At 38.0% G+C, this 19,124-nt stretch overlaps 1 protein-coding gene across 6 annotated transcripts in view; it reads left to right on the forward strand.

The window, feature by feature from the left end:
* The window catches only part of Rnf13 (ring finger protein 13), a 120,652-nt gene that overhangs the window by 26,903 nt on the left and 74,625 nt on the right, over positions 1-19,124 (forward strand). For all 6 annotated transcript variants that reach the window (XM_087633611.1, XM_087633615.1, XM_087633598.1 and 3 more), the window contains 1 exon segment: positions 8,585-8,710. In XM_087633611.1, the coding sequence (XP_087489737.1) occupies positions 8,585-8,710 (126 nt within the window).

Raw genomic sequence — 19,124 nt, forward strand, 5'->3', positions numbered from 1 at the left:
CTAGCCAGAGCTACACAGTGAGACCTTTCTTAAGAAACAAAAGCAATAGAAAAACAAAACCCAGTTTTGAAGAGGTGCATGTGAGGTGCTGGGTTTGGTGTGCACTGTGTTTGAACTTGTACACACAAACATGAAGAAGGGTATGAAATTGCCTGGGACTGTTACTTAACATTAGGTAGGTTCACATTTGGCACATGATATAGGTTGTTATGTACACAGTTTTTGAAATGTGTGTATATATGTTTATGTAAATTCTTATGTATCAAGCCTTATGCTGTATTTACAGTCATAGAAATTTTCTGTTTGTTTCCTGCCCCCAAATTGCATCTCTTTATCAAGTTTTCTTGCTAATAGGAAAAGACCTTCAGTTTTATTTTTTGGGATTACTTGCAATGTCATCTTAGTTTCTTGACGTGTATATTTAGATTTTTTTAGCTTATTGCTATCATTGCTTCATTGGTTTTTTTTTCCTTTTTGATACAGGGTCTTACTATGTAGCCTTGGCTGGCTTACAGCTCACTATGTAGACCAGGCTGGTGTCACACTCAAAGAGATCCTCCTGAGTATTGGATTAAAGATATGCACTACCAGCCCTTAATCAATGTTTCCATCCTCATGTATTTATTTCTATAGAGTATGACTTCAAACATAAAAATGCTCTCTTTGTGGCCTACATCTTTTACATTTTGGTATAGATTTCATGCTACCCTGATTCTACAGTTAAGGGAAGTTAAAAATTCTATTTAATTTTAGAGACCATCCTTTTCTGTATACCGTGTTTAATATTGCATATAAAATATTCACTAGCTTGCCACAAGTATCCAATAAGGTTAAACACCTCAGTTTTCTGCTTCTCTCTCTCTCTCTCTCTCTCTCTCTCTCTCTCTCTCTCTCTCTCTCACACACACACACACACACACACACACACACACACACACACACACAGACACACCCTCACACATTAAGAGTTGGTTGACTATAAATGCTCTTTACCTATTTAAAAAAATTAGCACATTTGTATTTTGACGGAGTTCTTTACATATTGGAGTATCAATTGTTTTCCACATAAGCTTCAGAATATTTTTTCTTGAGTTTAAAGTTTCAGTAATTTTATTTATTTGGGTGTTTTCCTTCTTTCTCTGACACAATAGAAATTCCTTCCTCTTTCCAAAACCGAGTGAGACCTTGTTGTATAAGCGAGACTACACTTGCATCGTGTTTTCAGTTTGTTCTCAGTCAGCATGCTGTGCATGGGCAGGCACAACCACTTTTAGTTTTCTATACAAAGTTTGATTATTAAAACTACTGTCACAATCATGTATTATATTTCATTGGAATAATATTTAGCAACAAGGAACATAGTAGAAAAGGAAAGCTTCCCTTTGTCTCTCCCTTAGCTATTATACCTACCTGTCTTACGCTCTTTTCAGAAAAGGATTACCAGTGACTTACTGGCCTTTGGGTCCTTTTCTGAGTATGTAGCACTTTTGAGCTCTTTAGAAAGCTCATTACACTTGTGTGTGTGTGTGTGTGTGTGTGTGTGTGTGTGTGTGTGACAGGGAGGTCTGAGGACAACTTTCCGGTTACTTCTTTCCTTCCACCACATGGGTCCCAGGAATTGAACTTGAATTGTCAGACTTGGCTGCAAGTACTTTTTTCTATTGAGCAATCTCAAGTTGGTCCTTTTTATTTTTTCTGTTCATAAGTTTATAAAGTTATAAATTTAAAAAATGAATCATTTGCATATGTGAACTTTTTCTTCTTGTGGTTTTACTTGGAAAGGGCTTTGCGAAAAGATGATGACACTACTTTATGGATAAAACTCAGAACCAGCATTCAGACTTTAAAGATGATTTGTATTCTAGCTCCCTTTCTGCTGTGATAAACACCAAAATCAAAAACCACTTAGGGAGAAGAGGGAAAATTTCAGTTTACTGGTTACAGCCGATCATTGAGGGAAGTCAGGGCAGGAATCTGAGCAGACATTTGAAGTGGAAATGTTGTTGGAAGAAAACTGCTGTTGGCTCATAGTTCTAGCCTAGGACCACTTGCCCCAGGTGTGGTGCTGCCTCCCAGGGGGGCTGGGCTCTCACATCTACCAACAATCAGGAGAATTTCCCACAGGCCCTCAGTAGCGACTCTTCTCATGACTGTAGGCTATGCCAAGTTGACAGTTAAAGCTGAGTAGGAAATGCAGCTACTGGGTCCCCGAACCACATCAGAATCCTTTCGAAGTTTTAGCTCAGAGTATTCTGCTGCTGCTGCTACTCAAGCTATCAACTGGATATTATCTATCAAACTGCACATGTGGTCATTTCCAAATAGCACCTGGGTTTTGTTGATTGGCAGTCTGTAAGCCATATGGATATTAACCACATATTTTGCTGAAATTCTTACCAGATAGGAAAGCTAGGAATATTGTGTAATATTTTGTTGCTAATTTTTACCATGTTGAGAAGATGATACTTATCATGTAGGGAGATGTTTCATTTGTGGTGCCATGAATGGCAGATACCTATTTCACTAATTACTTTGCTCTTTGATTTTCCTACTTTTTCTATGTCTTATAGATCTTTCCACAGCAGCAACCGATAAAAATAGTTTGTGTTTTTTGTGTGCTATATAATATTTTATGTTATAAGTGATCATAACTATTTCCTATTATAAGATATTCTGGTTTCTTTTCCTCTTTTTCTTTAGTTATTACAGTGACATTTCTATACAAATGCCTAAATATATAAATACAACCTTTTGAGTCTGTTCAATGTCACCTATATGTATATGTTCAGGGCTGACCACATGGTATTGGATAACCAATTAGGGGCCTCTTCGCTAGGACAACTCTTTCTGCTGTTCTATTAGCCTGCAGTTCTTTGCCTATGCATGAACCCTGCTGAGACTAACATCCCCACTTCTGTGCTAGCATGCCTGTGGTGTTGTACTTCTTCAGGTTTTGTTTAGGCAGCCATATTGTTGAGGTATCTTGGGTGAAGCTTCTCTCTCATTTCTAGAAGGCACAATCTCACAGCAGATTTCTTGGCTCTCTGGTACTTACAGTCTTTCTGCCTGGTTTTCTAATTGTTTGAGGCAGCGAACTGAACCAGATCCTGCTGCTCTGTCATGGTTGGGAAGTAGACGTTAACTTAGCAATAGATAAATGCTAATTACCAAATTCTTTAAAGATAAATTACCCAAAACTTCATACTTGAAGGAATTACAAAGAAGTTCTTTGGAACTACATATTAACATTGTATAAAATTTTCCTTCTTTTTTCTTTTCGAATCACAGTGTACTTCAAAACAAAGTATATTGGTTAAAAAACTTTTAATAAGCTTTTATGTTCTTAGAATATTATAAAACAAAGTCATTTCTAGTTCTTTTAATTTTTTTCATAAATAATGTTTTTTATTATCTTTTGCTTATTTTATGTGTATAGGTATTTTGCCTGCATGTATGTCTGTGCCACTCTGGGTGCCTTGGTTTCCAAGGAGCCCAGAAGAGGGAATGTGATTCACTCTGACTGGAATTAGAGTTGTGAGCTGCCTTGTAGGTGCTGGGCTAAACACAGGTCCTCTGGAAGAGCAGTGAGTGCTCTTGACCTCCGAGCTATCTCCCCATCCCCAGAAATAGAGTTTTAATAATATAAAATTAACTAACTTATAGTGATTAGTTTTGGCATTTTATTCTTCGGAAGATTCTAGGTCATTGAAAGGCTTTAAAATATCAGTTTTTTTTCCCCCCTGAGCTGGGGACCGAACCCAGGGCCTTGCACTTGCTAGGCAAGTGCTCTACCACTGAGCTAAATCCCCAACCCCATCAGTTTTTATTAAAATATAATGAGTTAGTTTTAATAAGTTATATAATCAACATAAGTGGTTGGGGAGAATCCTAGTAAACAAGGGAAGATGTAAATTTGAGACACTACAAGTATAGTATTTTCTAATCTTTTTGATCCAGTAAGATTTAATCTTTATTTACTATATACTGTCTGATACTCAGAAACTACGAATCTCAGGCTTATAAGTAGGCATATGGTTTGGAATATTTAGTTTATTTTATCCTTCGTTCTAAGAGAACAATGCTTAGTAACAACATTTGTCTGAAATGTGTTGAAACAGTTGTGATGGGTTTTCTGGAGACTTAATTCACTTTTCTAATGATGGGTTAATATTTAGAACAAGATAAAAGCAGGTAGTTTTGTCTGTTGTTGTATTTTGTCATAGCATTAAGATCAGTTGACTGTAGTCTGCTTGTTTTTTGTCTACAAGCAGTGACAGTGTCATACAGTATTTTCTTTTCTGTAACTACCTTCACAGTTAGGATTACTGCATCTATTGGCTGTGCCATTTTTGTACTTCATTGTATTTGAGTTTGTTTATTATTTTAAAATATTTATTTTTTATGTTTATGTGTTGTTTTTGCATAGATGTATATACACTCATGACTTGAGTTTGATTTCTGAAACCCATATAGTGGAAGGAGAGAACCAACTCTCAGAAGTTGTTCTTTGACCTCCAAACAATTCTTGATCTTCCCACCTACACCTCTCAAGTGCTGGCACTGCAGATGTTTGCTCAGCTGTATGTTCATCGTATGCCCATCCTCCCTCCTTCCTCCCTCCTCTCCTTCTCTCCTTCTCTCTCTCTCTCTCTCTCTCTCTCTCTCTCTCTCTCTCTCCTCTGTCTCTGTCTCTGTCTCTGTCTCTGTCTCTCTGGTCTCCTTGTATAGCCTGGGCTGGCCTCCGATCTTGTATGTACTCCGGGTTGGCCTCAGACTCATTGACCCTCTTGCCTCAGGCTCTCAAGTGTGGGAATTGATTACAGACTTGTACTACCATGCCTGGCTTAATATCATTTTTGTGTTCAGGTTATTCGACTCTTCCAATTAAAAATTGTTCACCTAAGCTATGTTGGAAATGTCCTGTTAGTTTTTAGTAATGTATACTACCTACCCTGTGACCTAACCTTTGGCAGTCTGTAATTCTACTTCTATAAATATATTTTAAACATATGCATATATGTGGTCATTAAAAACTTGACTAGAGGGGTTGAGGATTTAGCTCAGTGGTAGAGCGCTTACCTAGGAAGCGCAAGGCCCTGGGTTCGGTCCCCAGCTCCGAAAAAAAGAACCAAAAAAATCCCAAAAAAACAAAAAAAAAACGACTTGAGTAGAATGTTTATCTTATTTATTTTTTACCTTTTGGATTTTAAATTCTTTTATTAAATTTAGTTTTCTCTTATGTAATACATCCTCACTGCAACCCCTGCTCCACTTCTCCTTGACACTACCCTCAAGCTCCCTTCTCTCCCATGTCCACTCCTTCTCAGTTTCCCTTGAGAAAAGAGCAGGCCTCCCAGAGATACAAACAAAACATGGCATAACAAGGTACAATAAAACTAGGCACAAACCATATCAAAGCTGGGCAAGATAACCCAGTAGGAGGAAAAGGGACCCAAGAGCAGAAACAGAGACAAGAAGGAGTCAGACAGCCCCACTCCCAATGTTCAGAATCCCACAAACACAGAAGCTGACAACTGTAACCTGTATGCACAGGTCCTAGTACAGACCCAGGCAAGCTTAGTGGGTTCCCAGTTCCGCCTCTGTGAGCCCCTATGAGCCCTGCTTCGTTGATTCTCTAGGCTATGTTTTCATGGTGCCCAAGACCACTCTGGCTCCTACAGTTCTTCCTCCCCCTCTTTCGTGGGGTTCTCCAAGCTTATCTGAAACTACTCAAATATTTACCAATAGTGAATGAATAACTTGTGATATAAGTCACATTTGAATACTAATTAGAAATGAAAACAGTATATATGTTTAACTGTAGGATAAATCTCAAAAAAAAGCACTGTACAGAAAATAGTCTACAAAAAGCATTTCTGTTCTGTATGTTTTTGTTTGTGTCAAACTTAAAATTAGGTAAAAACAAATATAAGCTATTGGAAGTCCATAGCTTGTCACTCCCTAATGGGAGCACTGACGAGTAGGAAGCTTCTGAAGTGCTGTTAATGTTCTGTTTTCTGATACAGATGTGTTCAGTCCGGGTAACTCAACAGGCTGAAAGACACTTATACGATTTGTTCCTTGGGCTCCCTTCATGTTAAGTAGCTTTATAAAGTACTCCGGTTAGAAGCTAGGTGTGAGAAGATCCTTAGAGCAGAGGAACCATCCTTTCAGTGAGAGGAGATTGGACCCTCGAGCGTGGGTTCTGGCTGAAGGTAACATCTTGGCCACTCTTATTTCAGGGCCAGAGAGTTCTGCCAATTGGAAGATGACTCTGCTTTCTGATACGCTTTGTCGATGAGACAGACTTAATGTGCACTTAGTGTTAAGTGACTCATATTTGAGGCTAGTAATAGAAAGCTATTTTAGCAAGTTATGCTCTTCCGTATATTCCACAGGAATGATAATACTTAATAATTTAGGACACATCCATCAACTTAAGCAAAAAAGATTATTTTAAGGACTTTTAATGTATGTGTTTTTAAGATTATATATGTCTTGTGTTAACAATAGTGCATAGTTCAAATGTAAAAGATGTATAAGCAAAAATTCTCCATTTTCACTCACCTACTCTTTTGCTGGTTCTTTCAACCTCCTGAGTAGTTGGGACCCAAGCTTGTGCTGGAGCTCCTGGTTCCACAGAGTCTTCACTTGAGTTCTATGCCTTCTCAGTATGTGCTCAATTCAGTTGCTGTTAGAAATGAGTTGAAAAGGATTTACTGCACCACGGTTTGACTTTATACTGTCTGCGGAGGCATGCAAAGGCTTTAGGGATTCAGATACAGAGTATAAGCATATATGGAGCATTTAAGCACCTTGAAAATGACCACAGTTCTGTTTCTGGAACATTCAAATCCAATGTTGTTTGGAATCAAGAGAGAAATTCTGTGGGCGAACGAAGGACTGGTACTTATATTTTTCATCCCTGAAGCAGGTGCAAGCACTGTTCTTATCATAAGCCAAGCAAAACTTATTTTGTTTTTAAAAAGAAGAAATTCTGGGCTGAAGAGATGGCTCAGTGGTTAAGCACTGATTGTTCTTCTAGAGGCCCTGAGTTCAATTCCCAGCAATGGTGGCTCATGACCACCTATAATGAGATCTGATGCCCTCTTCTGGTGTGTCTGAAGACAGTGACAGTGTACTTATAAATAAATAAATAAACAAATAAATAAATAAATAATAAAATTATTAAAAAAAGAAGAAATCCTTAAATCCTAAGAGTTGGTTCAAGGAGCTAGTTCTAACACCATGCAGAACTTTGAAGATGTTATACCATAGCTTTCTTTGCTTATTTCTTTCTAAAAAGTTTGATGATTTTAGGTATTTATTGGTTCACTATGTTAAGATCACTTGGTTTTTGTATTTCAGTCTGTTAATATAACTTTTCAAATCAATACATTTTCTGATATTAGACTATTGTACATTTTTTGGAGAAGCAATTTGCTGTTTTTAAATTTATCTTGCTAAAAACTTTGCAATTTTAATTTAAATTTTGTTAATTTAAAAAGTTTTTAAATTTTTATTTAGGTTAATAGATAAGTGGATGAATTTCATGTTGACATTTCATTCGCATGTGGTATTATATTCTTTTCCTCTTGGTCCCCATCCTTGCTGCTTTCTTCCTGCCTGTCATCTTCTTATCTCCCTATCTCCCATTGTCCTTCCTTCTGTAGCTGTGTGGTACATATTGCATTACTCTCTCTTCCCCTCTTCCCCATCCCATAAATTCTTTTCTTTCCTCCTCATGGTTCCATTAAATAGGCATGTGCGTGCGTGTGTATACACACACACACACACACACACACACACACACACACACACACACACAAGAATACACGCACGCACACACATGTACACATATGGGGTCTCTCTCTCTCTTTCTCTCTCTCTCTCTCGTCCCCCTCCCCCTAGATTCCACATATGAGAAAAAGCATGGACTATTTCTGAGTCTGACTTATTTTGCTTACTATAATACCTGAAAATATCAGGATTTACTTTTTTTAGCTGAAGAAATTCAATTGTTAAAACTTCATTTTTAAACCAATGCATTACTTTACTTTTCTCTCATGTGTATATAGTATGATTTTAAAACATTCACCTCATTCATGAGCTTGATCTCTGATTTTTAACTATTAAAAATGTAAAAATTAACATATTTGTACATATATCTTTATATACTCAGAAGAGTACTAATATAGAAAAATATCCAGAATACTTTATTTATAATGTAATGTGTGCCTTTTTGTTTGATAATGTAAGACATAAAAGCTAACTTAAATGTTTTGGTTTAGAAACATTGTTAGGAAACACCAACATACTATCTTTGGTATAATTGACTTATGTGTAATCTTAAAAATGTTAACATTCTGAACCTTTTAAAAACAAAACCCAGAAATGGTTATGAAGTCAAACTCTACTTTAAAATTTCTGGGATTGTGAACAAACTGTTCCTACCAGAAAATACATCTGGATTAGAGTAAAGCATTGAAATGACAGACATCTGTCTTAATGAAAGACATCTGTATAGTAAGTTAATTGACTCATTGAGTGAAACAGAAATAATTTATTACTAATTCTTTTTCAGGGTTTTCTGATTAACTCGAAACCAGAGAATGCTTGTGAACCTATAGTGCCTCCACCACTGAAAGACAATTCATCTGGTACTTTTATCGTATTGATTAGAAGACTTGATTGTAATTTTGATATAAAGGTAACATTTTCTTTTTGATGTTATTAATGTTTTTAGTTAATTTAAATTCTCCATGTATCAGGAAAGATATGTCAGTGTATTAAATTATTCAGATTAAAATAAGAATGAGGGGGGGGCTGGAGAGATGGCTCAGTGGTTAAGAGCACTGACTGCTCTTCCAGAGGTCCTGAGTTCAAATCCCAGCAACCACATGGTGGCTCACAACCATCTGTAGTGAGATCCGATGCCCTCTTCTGGTGTGTCTGAAGACAGCTACAGTGTACATACATATAATAAATAAATCTCTTAAAAAAATTAAAAAAAAAATAAGAATGAGGCCTACCCAAGGAAACAGAAGAGAAGGTTGGGGAGAAATTTTACTTGAATTTCATCTGTTTCAAAATGAGCTTTAAGTATTTAGTGGCTAGTGGGAAATGAGAAAAGGAAGTCACCATAACTTTTGAGAGGCTTAGTTTTAGCAAGACTGAATACAGATTGCTACTGTTGGTGCTAAGAATTCAGCTTGGTTGGATTTTTTTTTTTCCATCTAGAGCTGTAATTTAATAGTGGAATGTTGCTTGATCTAATCTAAGAATGGAAACTTAACTTCACCCTTCAATTCTATACCTTAGATTTTATATTATGCACAAAATGCTTAACTCTTACCTTTATCAACACTGCCATGGATACACTTATTCTGTTCCTGTATTGGGCTTTGTCTCCCTACAATTGGGGGAAGCAGATAGTAAAGAGAACTCAATGTAGAACTCACCTTGCTTTTGCATTTAGTACTAGTTAACAACAACAACAACAACCACAACACAGTCTCTTTATGTAGCTTTGACTGTCCTAGAACTCTATAGACCAGGCTGGCTTCACAGGGATCCATCTGCTTCTGCCTCTGCCTCTCCCTCTCCAATGCTGGGTTTAAAGTCGTGCACCAGTATCAGTATGTCTGACTGTCACTATTTTAAAAGAAACATTTTCTAGACCAGTTATGTCAGCTAAAGTTAATTTGAGCAAAACAAAAAAAAAATGATTTGTGAGTCAACCACCTTTAGAATCAGAACCGATTGTGAGAATTCTACCACAGTCAGGAGTGATAAAGAAATAGAAGTAACACATAGAACACAGCTTAATTGGCTACAGTTGGTCAACCAATTGGTCATTTGATGATGGCTTCATTAGTCTCAGTGGCTCCTGCCACCCTCAAAGCCCAGTTGGGATCTTAGAGCAAACCGTGACCATTAATTTCACGTAAGAGTCTATTACCAGTGAGGCTCTGAGGGGTGGTCTCAGTTCATTGTGGACTAATTGGCAGAAGAACTGTGCTGAGTCTATGTGACAAAAAACCTCAGTGTTATTGCTAGCTACATTCAAAGCTCCCTCACAGAGTAGACACAATATGCTGTTTCCACACATTTCACATATTTTTATCATACTTGGTCTGCTCAACAAGAAAAGTCATTCTGAACTTTGGCTCACAACTTTCATCACGTGGAAGAAATGAGACTTCTATAAAAACTCATAAAAGAATAAAATCTAATTGTAAAGGAACCTGAAAATGTAGAGCTTTGCACAGCATAAGTATCATTGCTATTGTCTATTAGTTCCCTTTAAATAAGAAATCAGTTAATGTGCAAGTCAAGTCGGGGTTGCCTATTCTCAGCGTTGTTTATGGAACTTTAACTAGGACTATTTCAGTATTGATCTGGAACTACACTTAATACAAACTGTCCCAACTAAAATAAAGTTCAATAACAGATTAAATTTTTTTCTATAAGGAAATTAAAACTAAACCAATGATATTGACTCAAGGTTATTAATGTGTACTGTAATTTCTGACATAGTACAGTCTTCAGTGAAAAAGAAACTAGGATGTGTCGTTGTTTGATATACTTTTCTTATTAGACGGAGATTGGAGACAGTTAACTTAGGAAGTGAGGAACTCCCGTTGTTGCCTATTCATTTTTAAGGGGGGATTGGGCAGGCATATTAGCTTACTATTTATTATCTATGCCATAACATATCCTCATCACGAGCCTGGGTGTGTCTAACAGATACCCTGCTTTCCACCTCCTGTCCTTAACTTTGTGCTGCAGCCAACTCCATGTAGGGCATGTTGACAGCTCTTTTATGTTTTATGTACTTTTCTGCAACGCCTCACATGTCCAAGGTTTTTGTCCACCATGATCATTACCCTCCCTTTACCTGGTTATTTATGTGTAACTAAACATGCTACTTCCTCTGGAAGCGTCACTTTTCTTTATCCTCTGTGGGTTACTAGTAGAGGTTCATTATATCAGTCCATGCAAGTTAGCTTTCTGCTTTTGTGCATAATACATCCTTAAAGAGTATATATGTGGGATGCAAGAGAGAGGGCTTGGCAGTCAGAGTGCATATGGCCCTTGTTGAGAACCTGAGTTTAACTCACAGCACCCACAGTAGGAACCTTATAAATGCCCGAAACTCTCGCTTTTGGGGATCTCATGCCTGTAGCCTTTGAGGGGATTTGCACATATGCCAACACACACGTACACATAGTTAAAAATAAAACTAAATCTAAAAATATACATGTGGAAAACTTGTAGACATGTTTAAATTAAGCCATTTTTCATTTTAGGAAGGAAGATTTTTAACATTTTTCCCCATTAGATTTCACCATATAAACAGTCTCAAATGGATAAAATTTTTAGTTGGTTGTACATGTTTTTTCTTCAATGATAGACTTAGTGGCTCTCAGGTGATTTCCATTGATTTTTACCTTCTTCAAACTTCTATTAAATACAGAGGTATTAGTTTAGGGGAAAGTAGTTCTAGTCAAGGACTGAAAACATATTTCAAACATTTGAACCTCAAATGCCTATTAGGACCTTGAATATAGGTTCCGGGCATCAGGTGTCACCTGTTGACACTGCATAATTTTTCTCATTTTAGATAAATATAAGGCAAAGATGGCAAAAATGGTAGTTTGAAAGAAATTTAGTTATTGGTAAATGGCATTTATTTAGTTACTCAGTATCAGTTGAAAAATTCTGCTGTGGATTAAAAAGGGCAATTTAATTACATTGGTATGTGACGTAGAAAACACAGGCTATTCCTAATAGTAATAGTTGTTGACCACCTATCCCGGTAATTTAAGGAAGGGTAAAATTCTCTTAGGTACTGGAGAAACATATAATTTTACCTCAAAGAGAATTTCTGATGAATAAGTATCAGCTTTTGATTAGAAATCACTGTTTTTCGAGCTCCAGATTGATTATTATATACAGCTCTAGATTATAGAATCTAATTATTTATAATGTAGATTCAAAATCTTTTTTTAAATTTTATATAATATTTTTCTAATAGTGAATAGTGGTCCATTTACGTCTATTTGTAATTTTGTATGAATGCATTGACTTAAGCAAATGGTAGAAAATTAACTTATATGTATATTCCCCAAACACAGGATCCTCAGATTGCACTGCTCTGCCATGATGAATAATGAGTGTTTAGGCAAGAGAAGGATGACATGCGACCAAATTATCAATGAGAATAAAGTATCTTGTAAAAGCATCTTACAGGGATGGGTCCAAGATTCCTAGGAGTTAGTTTTCATCTGCCATCACCTCACTGGGTCCTAGAGGTTTACCTCACAGTCAGGCATGGCAGCAAGCACCTCCTTGCTGAACAACTTTCTCCTCCTCCTCCTTCTCCTCCTCTCCTCCTCCTCCTCATTATTATTTTAGATACATTCTTAATATGTAGTCATGCTGGCATGACATTTGTCATGCAGCCCAGGCTGGTCTTGAACTTGCAGTGGTCCTCCTGCCTTTATCTTTTTTCTTGTACTTAAAAAATCTTGTGAAAGGAAACATTATTTCTTCAGGCCAGGAAAAACCAAAGGAAAGCATTTTCTACCTCTTGTTTGAGACACAGTCTCATATGTATGCCTGCCGCTGCCTTTTAAGCACCAGAATTAAAGTTGTGAGCCACCATGGCTGGCACATTTCTTTTTGTGAAGAAAGAATATTCTTTTAATCCAGTAACAACATTTTTCCTTTCTTGCTTGATGCAAGCTTATCAGGTTTTTTGTTTGTTTTGTTTTTGATTTTGTTTTTTTATTGGATACTTTATGTACTTACATTTCTTTTTTTTTATTTTTTTTTTATTAACTTGAGTATTTCTTATATACATTTCGAGTGTTATTCCCTTTCCCGGTTTCCGGGCAAAAATCCCCCTCCCCTCTACCCCCTCCCCTTCCTTATGGATATTCCCCTCCCAACCCTCCCCCCATTGCCGCCCTCCCCCCATCAGTCTAGTTCACTGGGGGTTCAGTCTTAGCAGGACCCAGGGCTTCCCCTTCCACTGGTGCTCTTACTAGGATATTCATTGCTACCTATGCAGTTGGAGCCCAGGGTCAGTCCATGTATAGTCTTTAGGTAGTGGCTTAGTCCCTGGAAGCTCTGGTTGCTTGGCATTGTTGTACATATGGGGTCTCGAGCCCCTTCAAGCTCTTCCAATTCTTTCTCTGATTCCTTCAACGGGGGTTCTATTCTCAGTTCAGTGGTTTGCTGCTGGCATTCGCCTCTGTATTTGCAGTATTCTGGCTGTGTCTCTCAGGAGCGATCTACATCCGGCTCCTGTCGGTCTGCACTTCTTTGCTTTATCCATCTTGTCTAATTGGGTGGCTGTATATGTATGGGCCACATGTGGGGCAGGCTCTGAATGGGTGTTACTTCAGTCTCTGTTTTAATCTTTGCCTCTCTCTTCCCTGCCAAGGGTATTCTTGTTCCCCTTTTAAAGAAGGCGTGAAACATTCACATTTTGATCATCCGTCTTGAGTTTCATTTGTTCTAGGCATCTAGGGTAATTCAAGCATTTGGGCTAATAGCCACTTATCAATGAGTGCATACCATGTATGTCTTTCTGTGATTGGGTTAGCTCACTCAGAATGATATTTTCCATTTCCAAACATTTGCCTACGAATTTCATAAAGCCGTTGTTTTTGATAGCTGAGTAATATTCTATTGTGTAAATGTACCACATTTTCTGTATCCATTCCTCTGTTGAAGGGCATCTGGGTTCTTTCCAGCTTCTGGCTATTATAAATAAGGCTGCGATGAACATAGTGGAGCACGTGTCTTTTTTATATGTTGGGGCATCTTTTGGGTATATGCCCAAAAGAGGTATAGCTGGATCCTCAGGCAGTTTAATGTCCAATTTTCTGAGGAACCTCCAGACTGATTTCCAGAATGGTTGTACCAGTCTGCAATCCCACCAACAATGGAGGAGTGTTCCTCTTTCTGCGCATCCTCGCCAGCATCTCCTGTCACCTGAGTTTTTGATCTTAGCCATTCTCATTGGTGTGAGGTGAAATCTCAGGGTTGTTTTGATTTGCATTTCCCTTATGACTAAAGATGTTGAACATTTCTTTAGGTGTTTCTCAGCCATTCGGCATTCCTCAGCTGTGAATTGTTTGTTTAGCTCTGAACCCCATTTTTTTAATAGGGTTATTTGTCTCCCTGCGGTCTAACTTCTTGAGTTCTTTGTATATTTTGGATATAAGGCCTCTATCTGTTGTAGGATTGGTAAAGATCTTTTCCCAATCTGTTGGTTGCCGTTTTGTCCTAACCACAGTGTCCTTTGCCTTACAGAAGCTTTGCAGTTTTATGAGATCCCATTTGTCGATTCTTGATCTTAGAGCATAAGCCATTGGTGTTTTGTTCAGGAAATTTTTTCCAGTGCCCATGTGTTCCAGATGCTTCCCTAGTTTTTCTTCTATTACTTTGAGTGTGTCTGGTTTGATGTGGAGGTCCTTGATCCACTTGGACTTAAGCTTTGTACAGGGTGATAAGCATGGATCGATCTGCATTCTTCTACATATTGACCTCCAGTTGAACCAGCACCATTTGCTGAAAATGCTATCTTTTTTCCATTGGATGGTTTTGGCTCCTTTGTCAAAAATCAAGTGACCATAGGTGTGTGGGTTCATTTCTGGGTCTTCAATTCTATTCCATTGGTCTGTCTGTCTGTCTCTGTACCAATACCATGCAGTCTTTATCACTATTGCTCTGTAATACTGCTTGAGTTCAGGGATAGTGATTCCCCCTGAAGTCCTTTTATTGTTCAGGATAGTTTTAGCTATCCTGGGTTTTTTGTTATTCCAGATGAATTTGCAAATTGTTCTGTCTAACTCTTTGAAGAATTGGATTGGTATTTTGATGGGGATTGCATTGAATCTGTAGATTGCTTTTGGTAAAATGGCCATTTTTACTATATTAATCCTGCCAATCCATGAGCATGGGAGATCTTTCCATCTTCTAAGGTCTTCTTCAATTTCTTTCTTCAGTGTCTTGAAGTTCTTATTGTACAGATCTTTTACTTGCTTGTTTAAAGTCCCACCGAGGTACTTTATATTATTTGGGTCTATTATGAAGGGTGTCGTTTCCCTAATTTCTTTCTCGGCTTGTTTCTCTTTTGTGTAGAGGAAGGCTACTGATTTATTTGAGTTAATTTTATACCAAGCCACTTTGCTGAAGTTGTTTATCAGCTTTAGTAGTTCTCTGGTGGAACTTTTGGGATCACTTAAATATACTATCATATCATCTGCAAATAGTGATATTTTGACTTCTTCTTTTCCGATCTGTATCCCCTTGACCTCCTTTTGTTGTCTGATTGCTCTGGCTAGAACTTCAAGAACTATATTGAATAAGTAGGGAGAGAGGGGGCAGCCTTGCCTAGTCCCTGATTTTAGTGGGATTGCTTCAAGTTTCTCTCCATTTAGTTTAATGTTAGCAACTGGTTTGCTGTATATGGCTTTTACTATGTTTAGGTATGGGACTTGAATTCCTATTCTTTCCAGGACTTTTATCATGAAGGGGTGTTGAATTTTGTCAAATGCTTTCTCAGCATCTAATGAAATGATCGTGTGGTTTTGTTCTTTCAGTTTGTTTATATAATGGATCACGTTAATGGTTTTCCATATATTAAATCATCCCTGCATGCCTGGGATGAAGCCTACTTGATCATGGTGGATGATTGTTTTGATGTGTTCTTGGATTCGGTTTGCCAGAATTTTATTGAGTATTTTTGCGTCGATATTCATAAGGGAAATTGGTCTGAAGTTCTCTTTCTTTGTTGGGTCTTTGTGTGGTTTAGGTATAAGAGTAATTGTGGCTTCATAGAAGGAATTCGGTAGTGCTCCATCTGTTTCAATTTTGTGGAATAGTTTGGATAATATTGGTATGAGGTCTTCTATGAAGGTCTGATAGAATTCTGCACTAAACCCGTCTGGACCTGGGCTCTTTTTGGTTGGGAGACCTTTAATGACTGCTTCTATTTCCTTAGGAGTTATGGGGTTGTTTAACTGGTTTATCTGTTCCTGATTTAACTTCGGTACCTGGTATCTGTCTAGGAAATTGTCCATTTCCTGCAGATTTTCAAGTTTTGTTGAATATAGGCTTTTATAGTAAGATCTGATGATTTTTTGAATTTTCTCTGAATCTGTAGTTATGTCTCCCTTTTCATTTCTGATTTTGTTAATTTGGCCACACTCTCTGGGTCCTCTCGTTAGTCTGGCTAAGGGTTTATCTATCTTGTTGATTTTCTCAAAGAACCAACTTTTGGTTCTGTTGATTTTTTCTATGGTCCTTTTTGTTTCTACTGGGTTAATTTCCGCTCTGAGTTTGATTATTTCCTGCCTTCTACTCCTCCTGGGTGTATTTGCTTCTTTTTGTTCTAGAGCTTTTAGGTGTGCTGTCAAGCTGCTGACATATGCTCTTTCCTGTTTCTTTCTGCAGGCACTCAGCGCTATGAATTTTCCTCTTAGCACAGCTTTCATTGTGTCCCATAAGTTTGGGTATGTTGTACCTTCATTTTCATTAAATTCTAAAAAGTCTTTAATTTCTTTCTTTATTTCTTCCTTGACCAGGTTATCATTGAGTAGAGCATTGTTCAATTTCCACGTATATGTGGGCATTCTTCCCTTATTGTTATTGAAGACCAGTTTTAGGCCGTGGTGGTCCGATAGCACGCATGGGATTATTTCTATCTTTCTGTACCTGTTGAGGCCCGTTTTTTGACCAATTATATGGTCAATTTTGGAGAAAGTACCATGAGGAGCTGAGAAGAAGGTATATCCTTTTGCTTTAGGATAGAATGTTCTATAAATATCCGTTAAGTCCATTTGGCTCATGACTTCTCTTAGTCTGTCTACGTCTCTGTTTAATTTCTGTTTCCATGATCTGTCCATTGATGAGAGTGGGGTGTTGAAATCTCCCACTATTATTGTATGAGGTGCAATGTGTGTTTTGAGCTTTAGTAAGGTTTCTTTTACGTATGTAGGTGCCCTTGTATTTGGGGCATAGATATTTAGGATTGAGAGTTCATCTTGGTTGATTTTTCCTTTGATGAATATGAAGTGTCCTTCCTTATCTTTTTTGATGACTTTTAGTTGAAAATTGATTTTATTTGATATTAGAATGGCAACTCCAGCTTGCTTCTTCCGACCATTTGCTTGGAAAGTTGTTTTCCAGCCTTTCACTCTGAGGTAGTGTCTGTCTTTGTCTCTGAGGTGTGTTTCCTGTAGGCAGCAGAATGCAGGGTCCTCGTTGCGTATCCAGTTTGTTAATCTATGTCTCTTTATTGGGGAGTTGAGGCCATTGATGTTGAGAGATATTAAGGAATAGTGATTATTGCTTCCTCTCGTATTCATATTTGGATGTGAGGTTATGTTTGTGTGCTTTTCTTCTCTTTGTTTTGTTGCCAAGACGATTAGTTTCTTGCTTCTTCTAGGGTATAGCTTGCCTCCTTATGTTGGGCTTTACCCTTTATTATCCTTTGTAGTGCTGGATTTGTAGAAAGATATTGTGTAAATTTGGTTTTGTCATGGAATATCTTGGTTTCTCCATCTATGTTAATTGAGATTTTTGCAGGATACAGTAATCTGGGCTGGCATTTGTGTTCTCTTAGGGTCTGTATGACATCTGTCCAGGATCTTCTGGCATTCATAGTTTCTGGCGAAAAGTCTGGTGTGATTTTGATAGGTCTGCCTTTATATGTTACTTGACCTTTTTCCCTTACTGCTTTTAATATTCTTTCTTTTTTTTGTGCGTTTGGTGTTTTGACTATTATGTGACGGGAGGTGTTTCTTTTCTGGTCCAATCTATTTGGAGTTCTGTAGGCTTCTTGTATGCCTATGGGTATCTCTTTTTTTAGGTTAGGGAAGTTTTCTTCTATGATTTTGTTGAAGATATTTACTGGTCCTTTGAGCTGGGAGTCTTCACTCTCTTCTATACCTATTATCCTTAGGTTTGATCTTCTCATTGCGTCTTGGATTTCCTGTATGTTTTGGGCCAGTAGCTTTTTCCGCTTTACATTATCTTTGACAGTTGAGTCAATGATTTCTATGGAATCTTCTGCTCCTGAGATTCTCTCTTCCATCTCCTGTATTCTGTTGGTGAAGCTTGTATCTACAGCTCCTTGTCTCTTCTTTTGGTTTTCTATATCCAGGGTTGTTTCCATGTGTTCTTTCTTGATTGCTTCTATTTCCATTTTTAATTCCTTCAACTGTTTGATTGTGTTTTCCTGGAATTCTTTCAGGGATTTTTGTGACTCCTCTCTATGGGCTTCTACTTGTTTATTTATGATTTCCTGGAATTCTTTCAGGGATTTTTGTGACTCCTCTCTATGGGCTTCTACTTGTTTAGTTATGTTTTCCTGGAATTCTTTCAGGCATTTTTGTGATTCCTCTCTGTAGGCTTCTACTTGTTCTCTAAGGGAGTTCTTCACATCTTTCTTGAAGTCCTCCAGCATCATGATCAAATATGATTTTGAAATTAGATCTTGCTTTTCTGGTGTGTTTGGATATTCCATATTTGTTTTTTTTGGGAGAATTGGGCTCCGATGGTGCCATGTAGTCTTGGTTTCTGTTGCTTGGGTTCCTGCGCTTGCCTCTCGCCATCAGATTATCTCTAGTGTTACTTTGTTCTGCTATTTCTGGCAGTCGCTAGACTGCCCTATAAGCCTGTGTGTCAGGAGTGCTGTAGACCTGTTTTCCTGTTTTCTTTCAGCCTGTTATGGCGACAGAGTGTTCTGCTTTCGGGCGTGTAGTTTTCCCTCTCTACAGGTCTTCAGCTGTTCCTGTGGGCCTGTGTCTTGAGTTCACCAGACAAGTCACTTGCAGCAGAAAAGTTGTTCTTACCTGTGGTCCCGAGGCTCAAGTTTGCTCGCAGTGTGCTGCCCAAGAGCTCTCCGTGGCAGCACCAACCAGGAAGATCTGTGCCGCCGTTTCCGGGAGCTTCAGTGCACCAGGGTTCCAGATGCCGTTTGGTGTTTTCCTCTGGCGTCCGAGATGTGTGTGCAGAGAGCTGTCTCTTCTGGTTTCCCAGGCGTGTCTGCCTCTCTGAGGGTTTAGTTCTCCCTCCCACGGGATTTGGGTGCAGAGAACTGT

The sequence above is a fragment of the Rattus norvegicus genome, chromosome 2 (assembly GCF_021556685.1).
Source record: "Rattus norvegicus strain SHRSP/BbbUtx chromosome 2, alternate assembly SHRSP_T2T, whole genome shotgun sequence".
NCBI classification, from domain to species: Eukaryota; Metazoa; Chordata; class Mammalia; order Rodentia; family Muridae; genus Rattus; species Rattus norvegicus.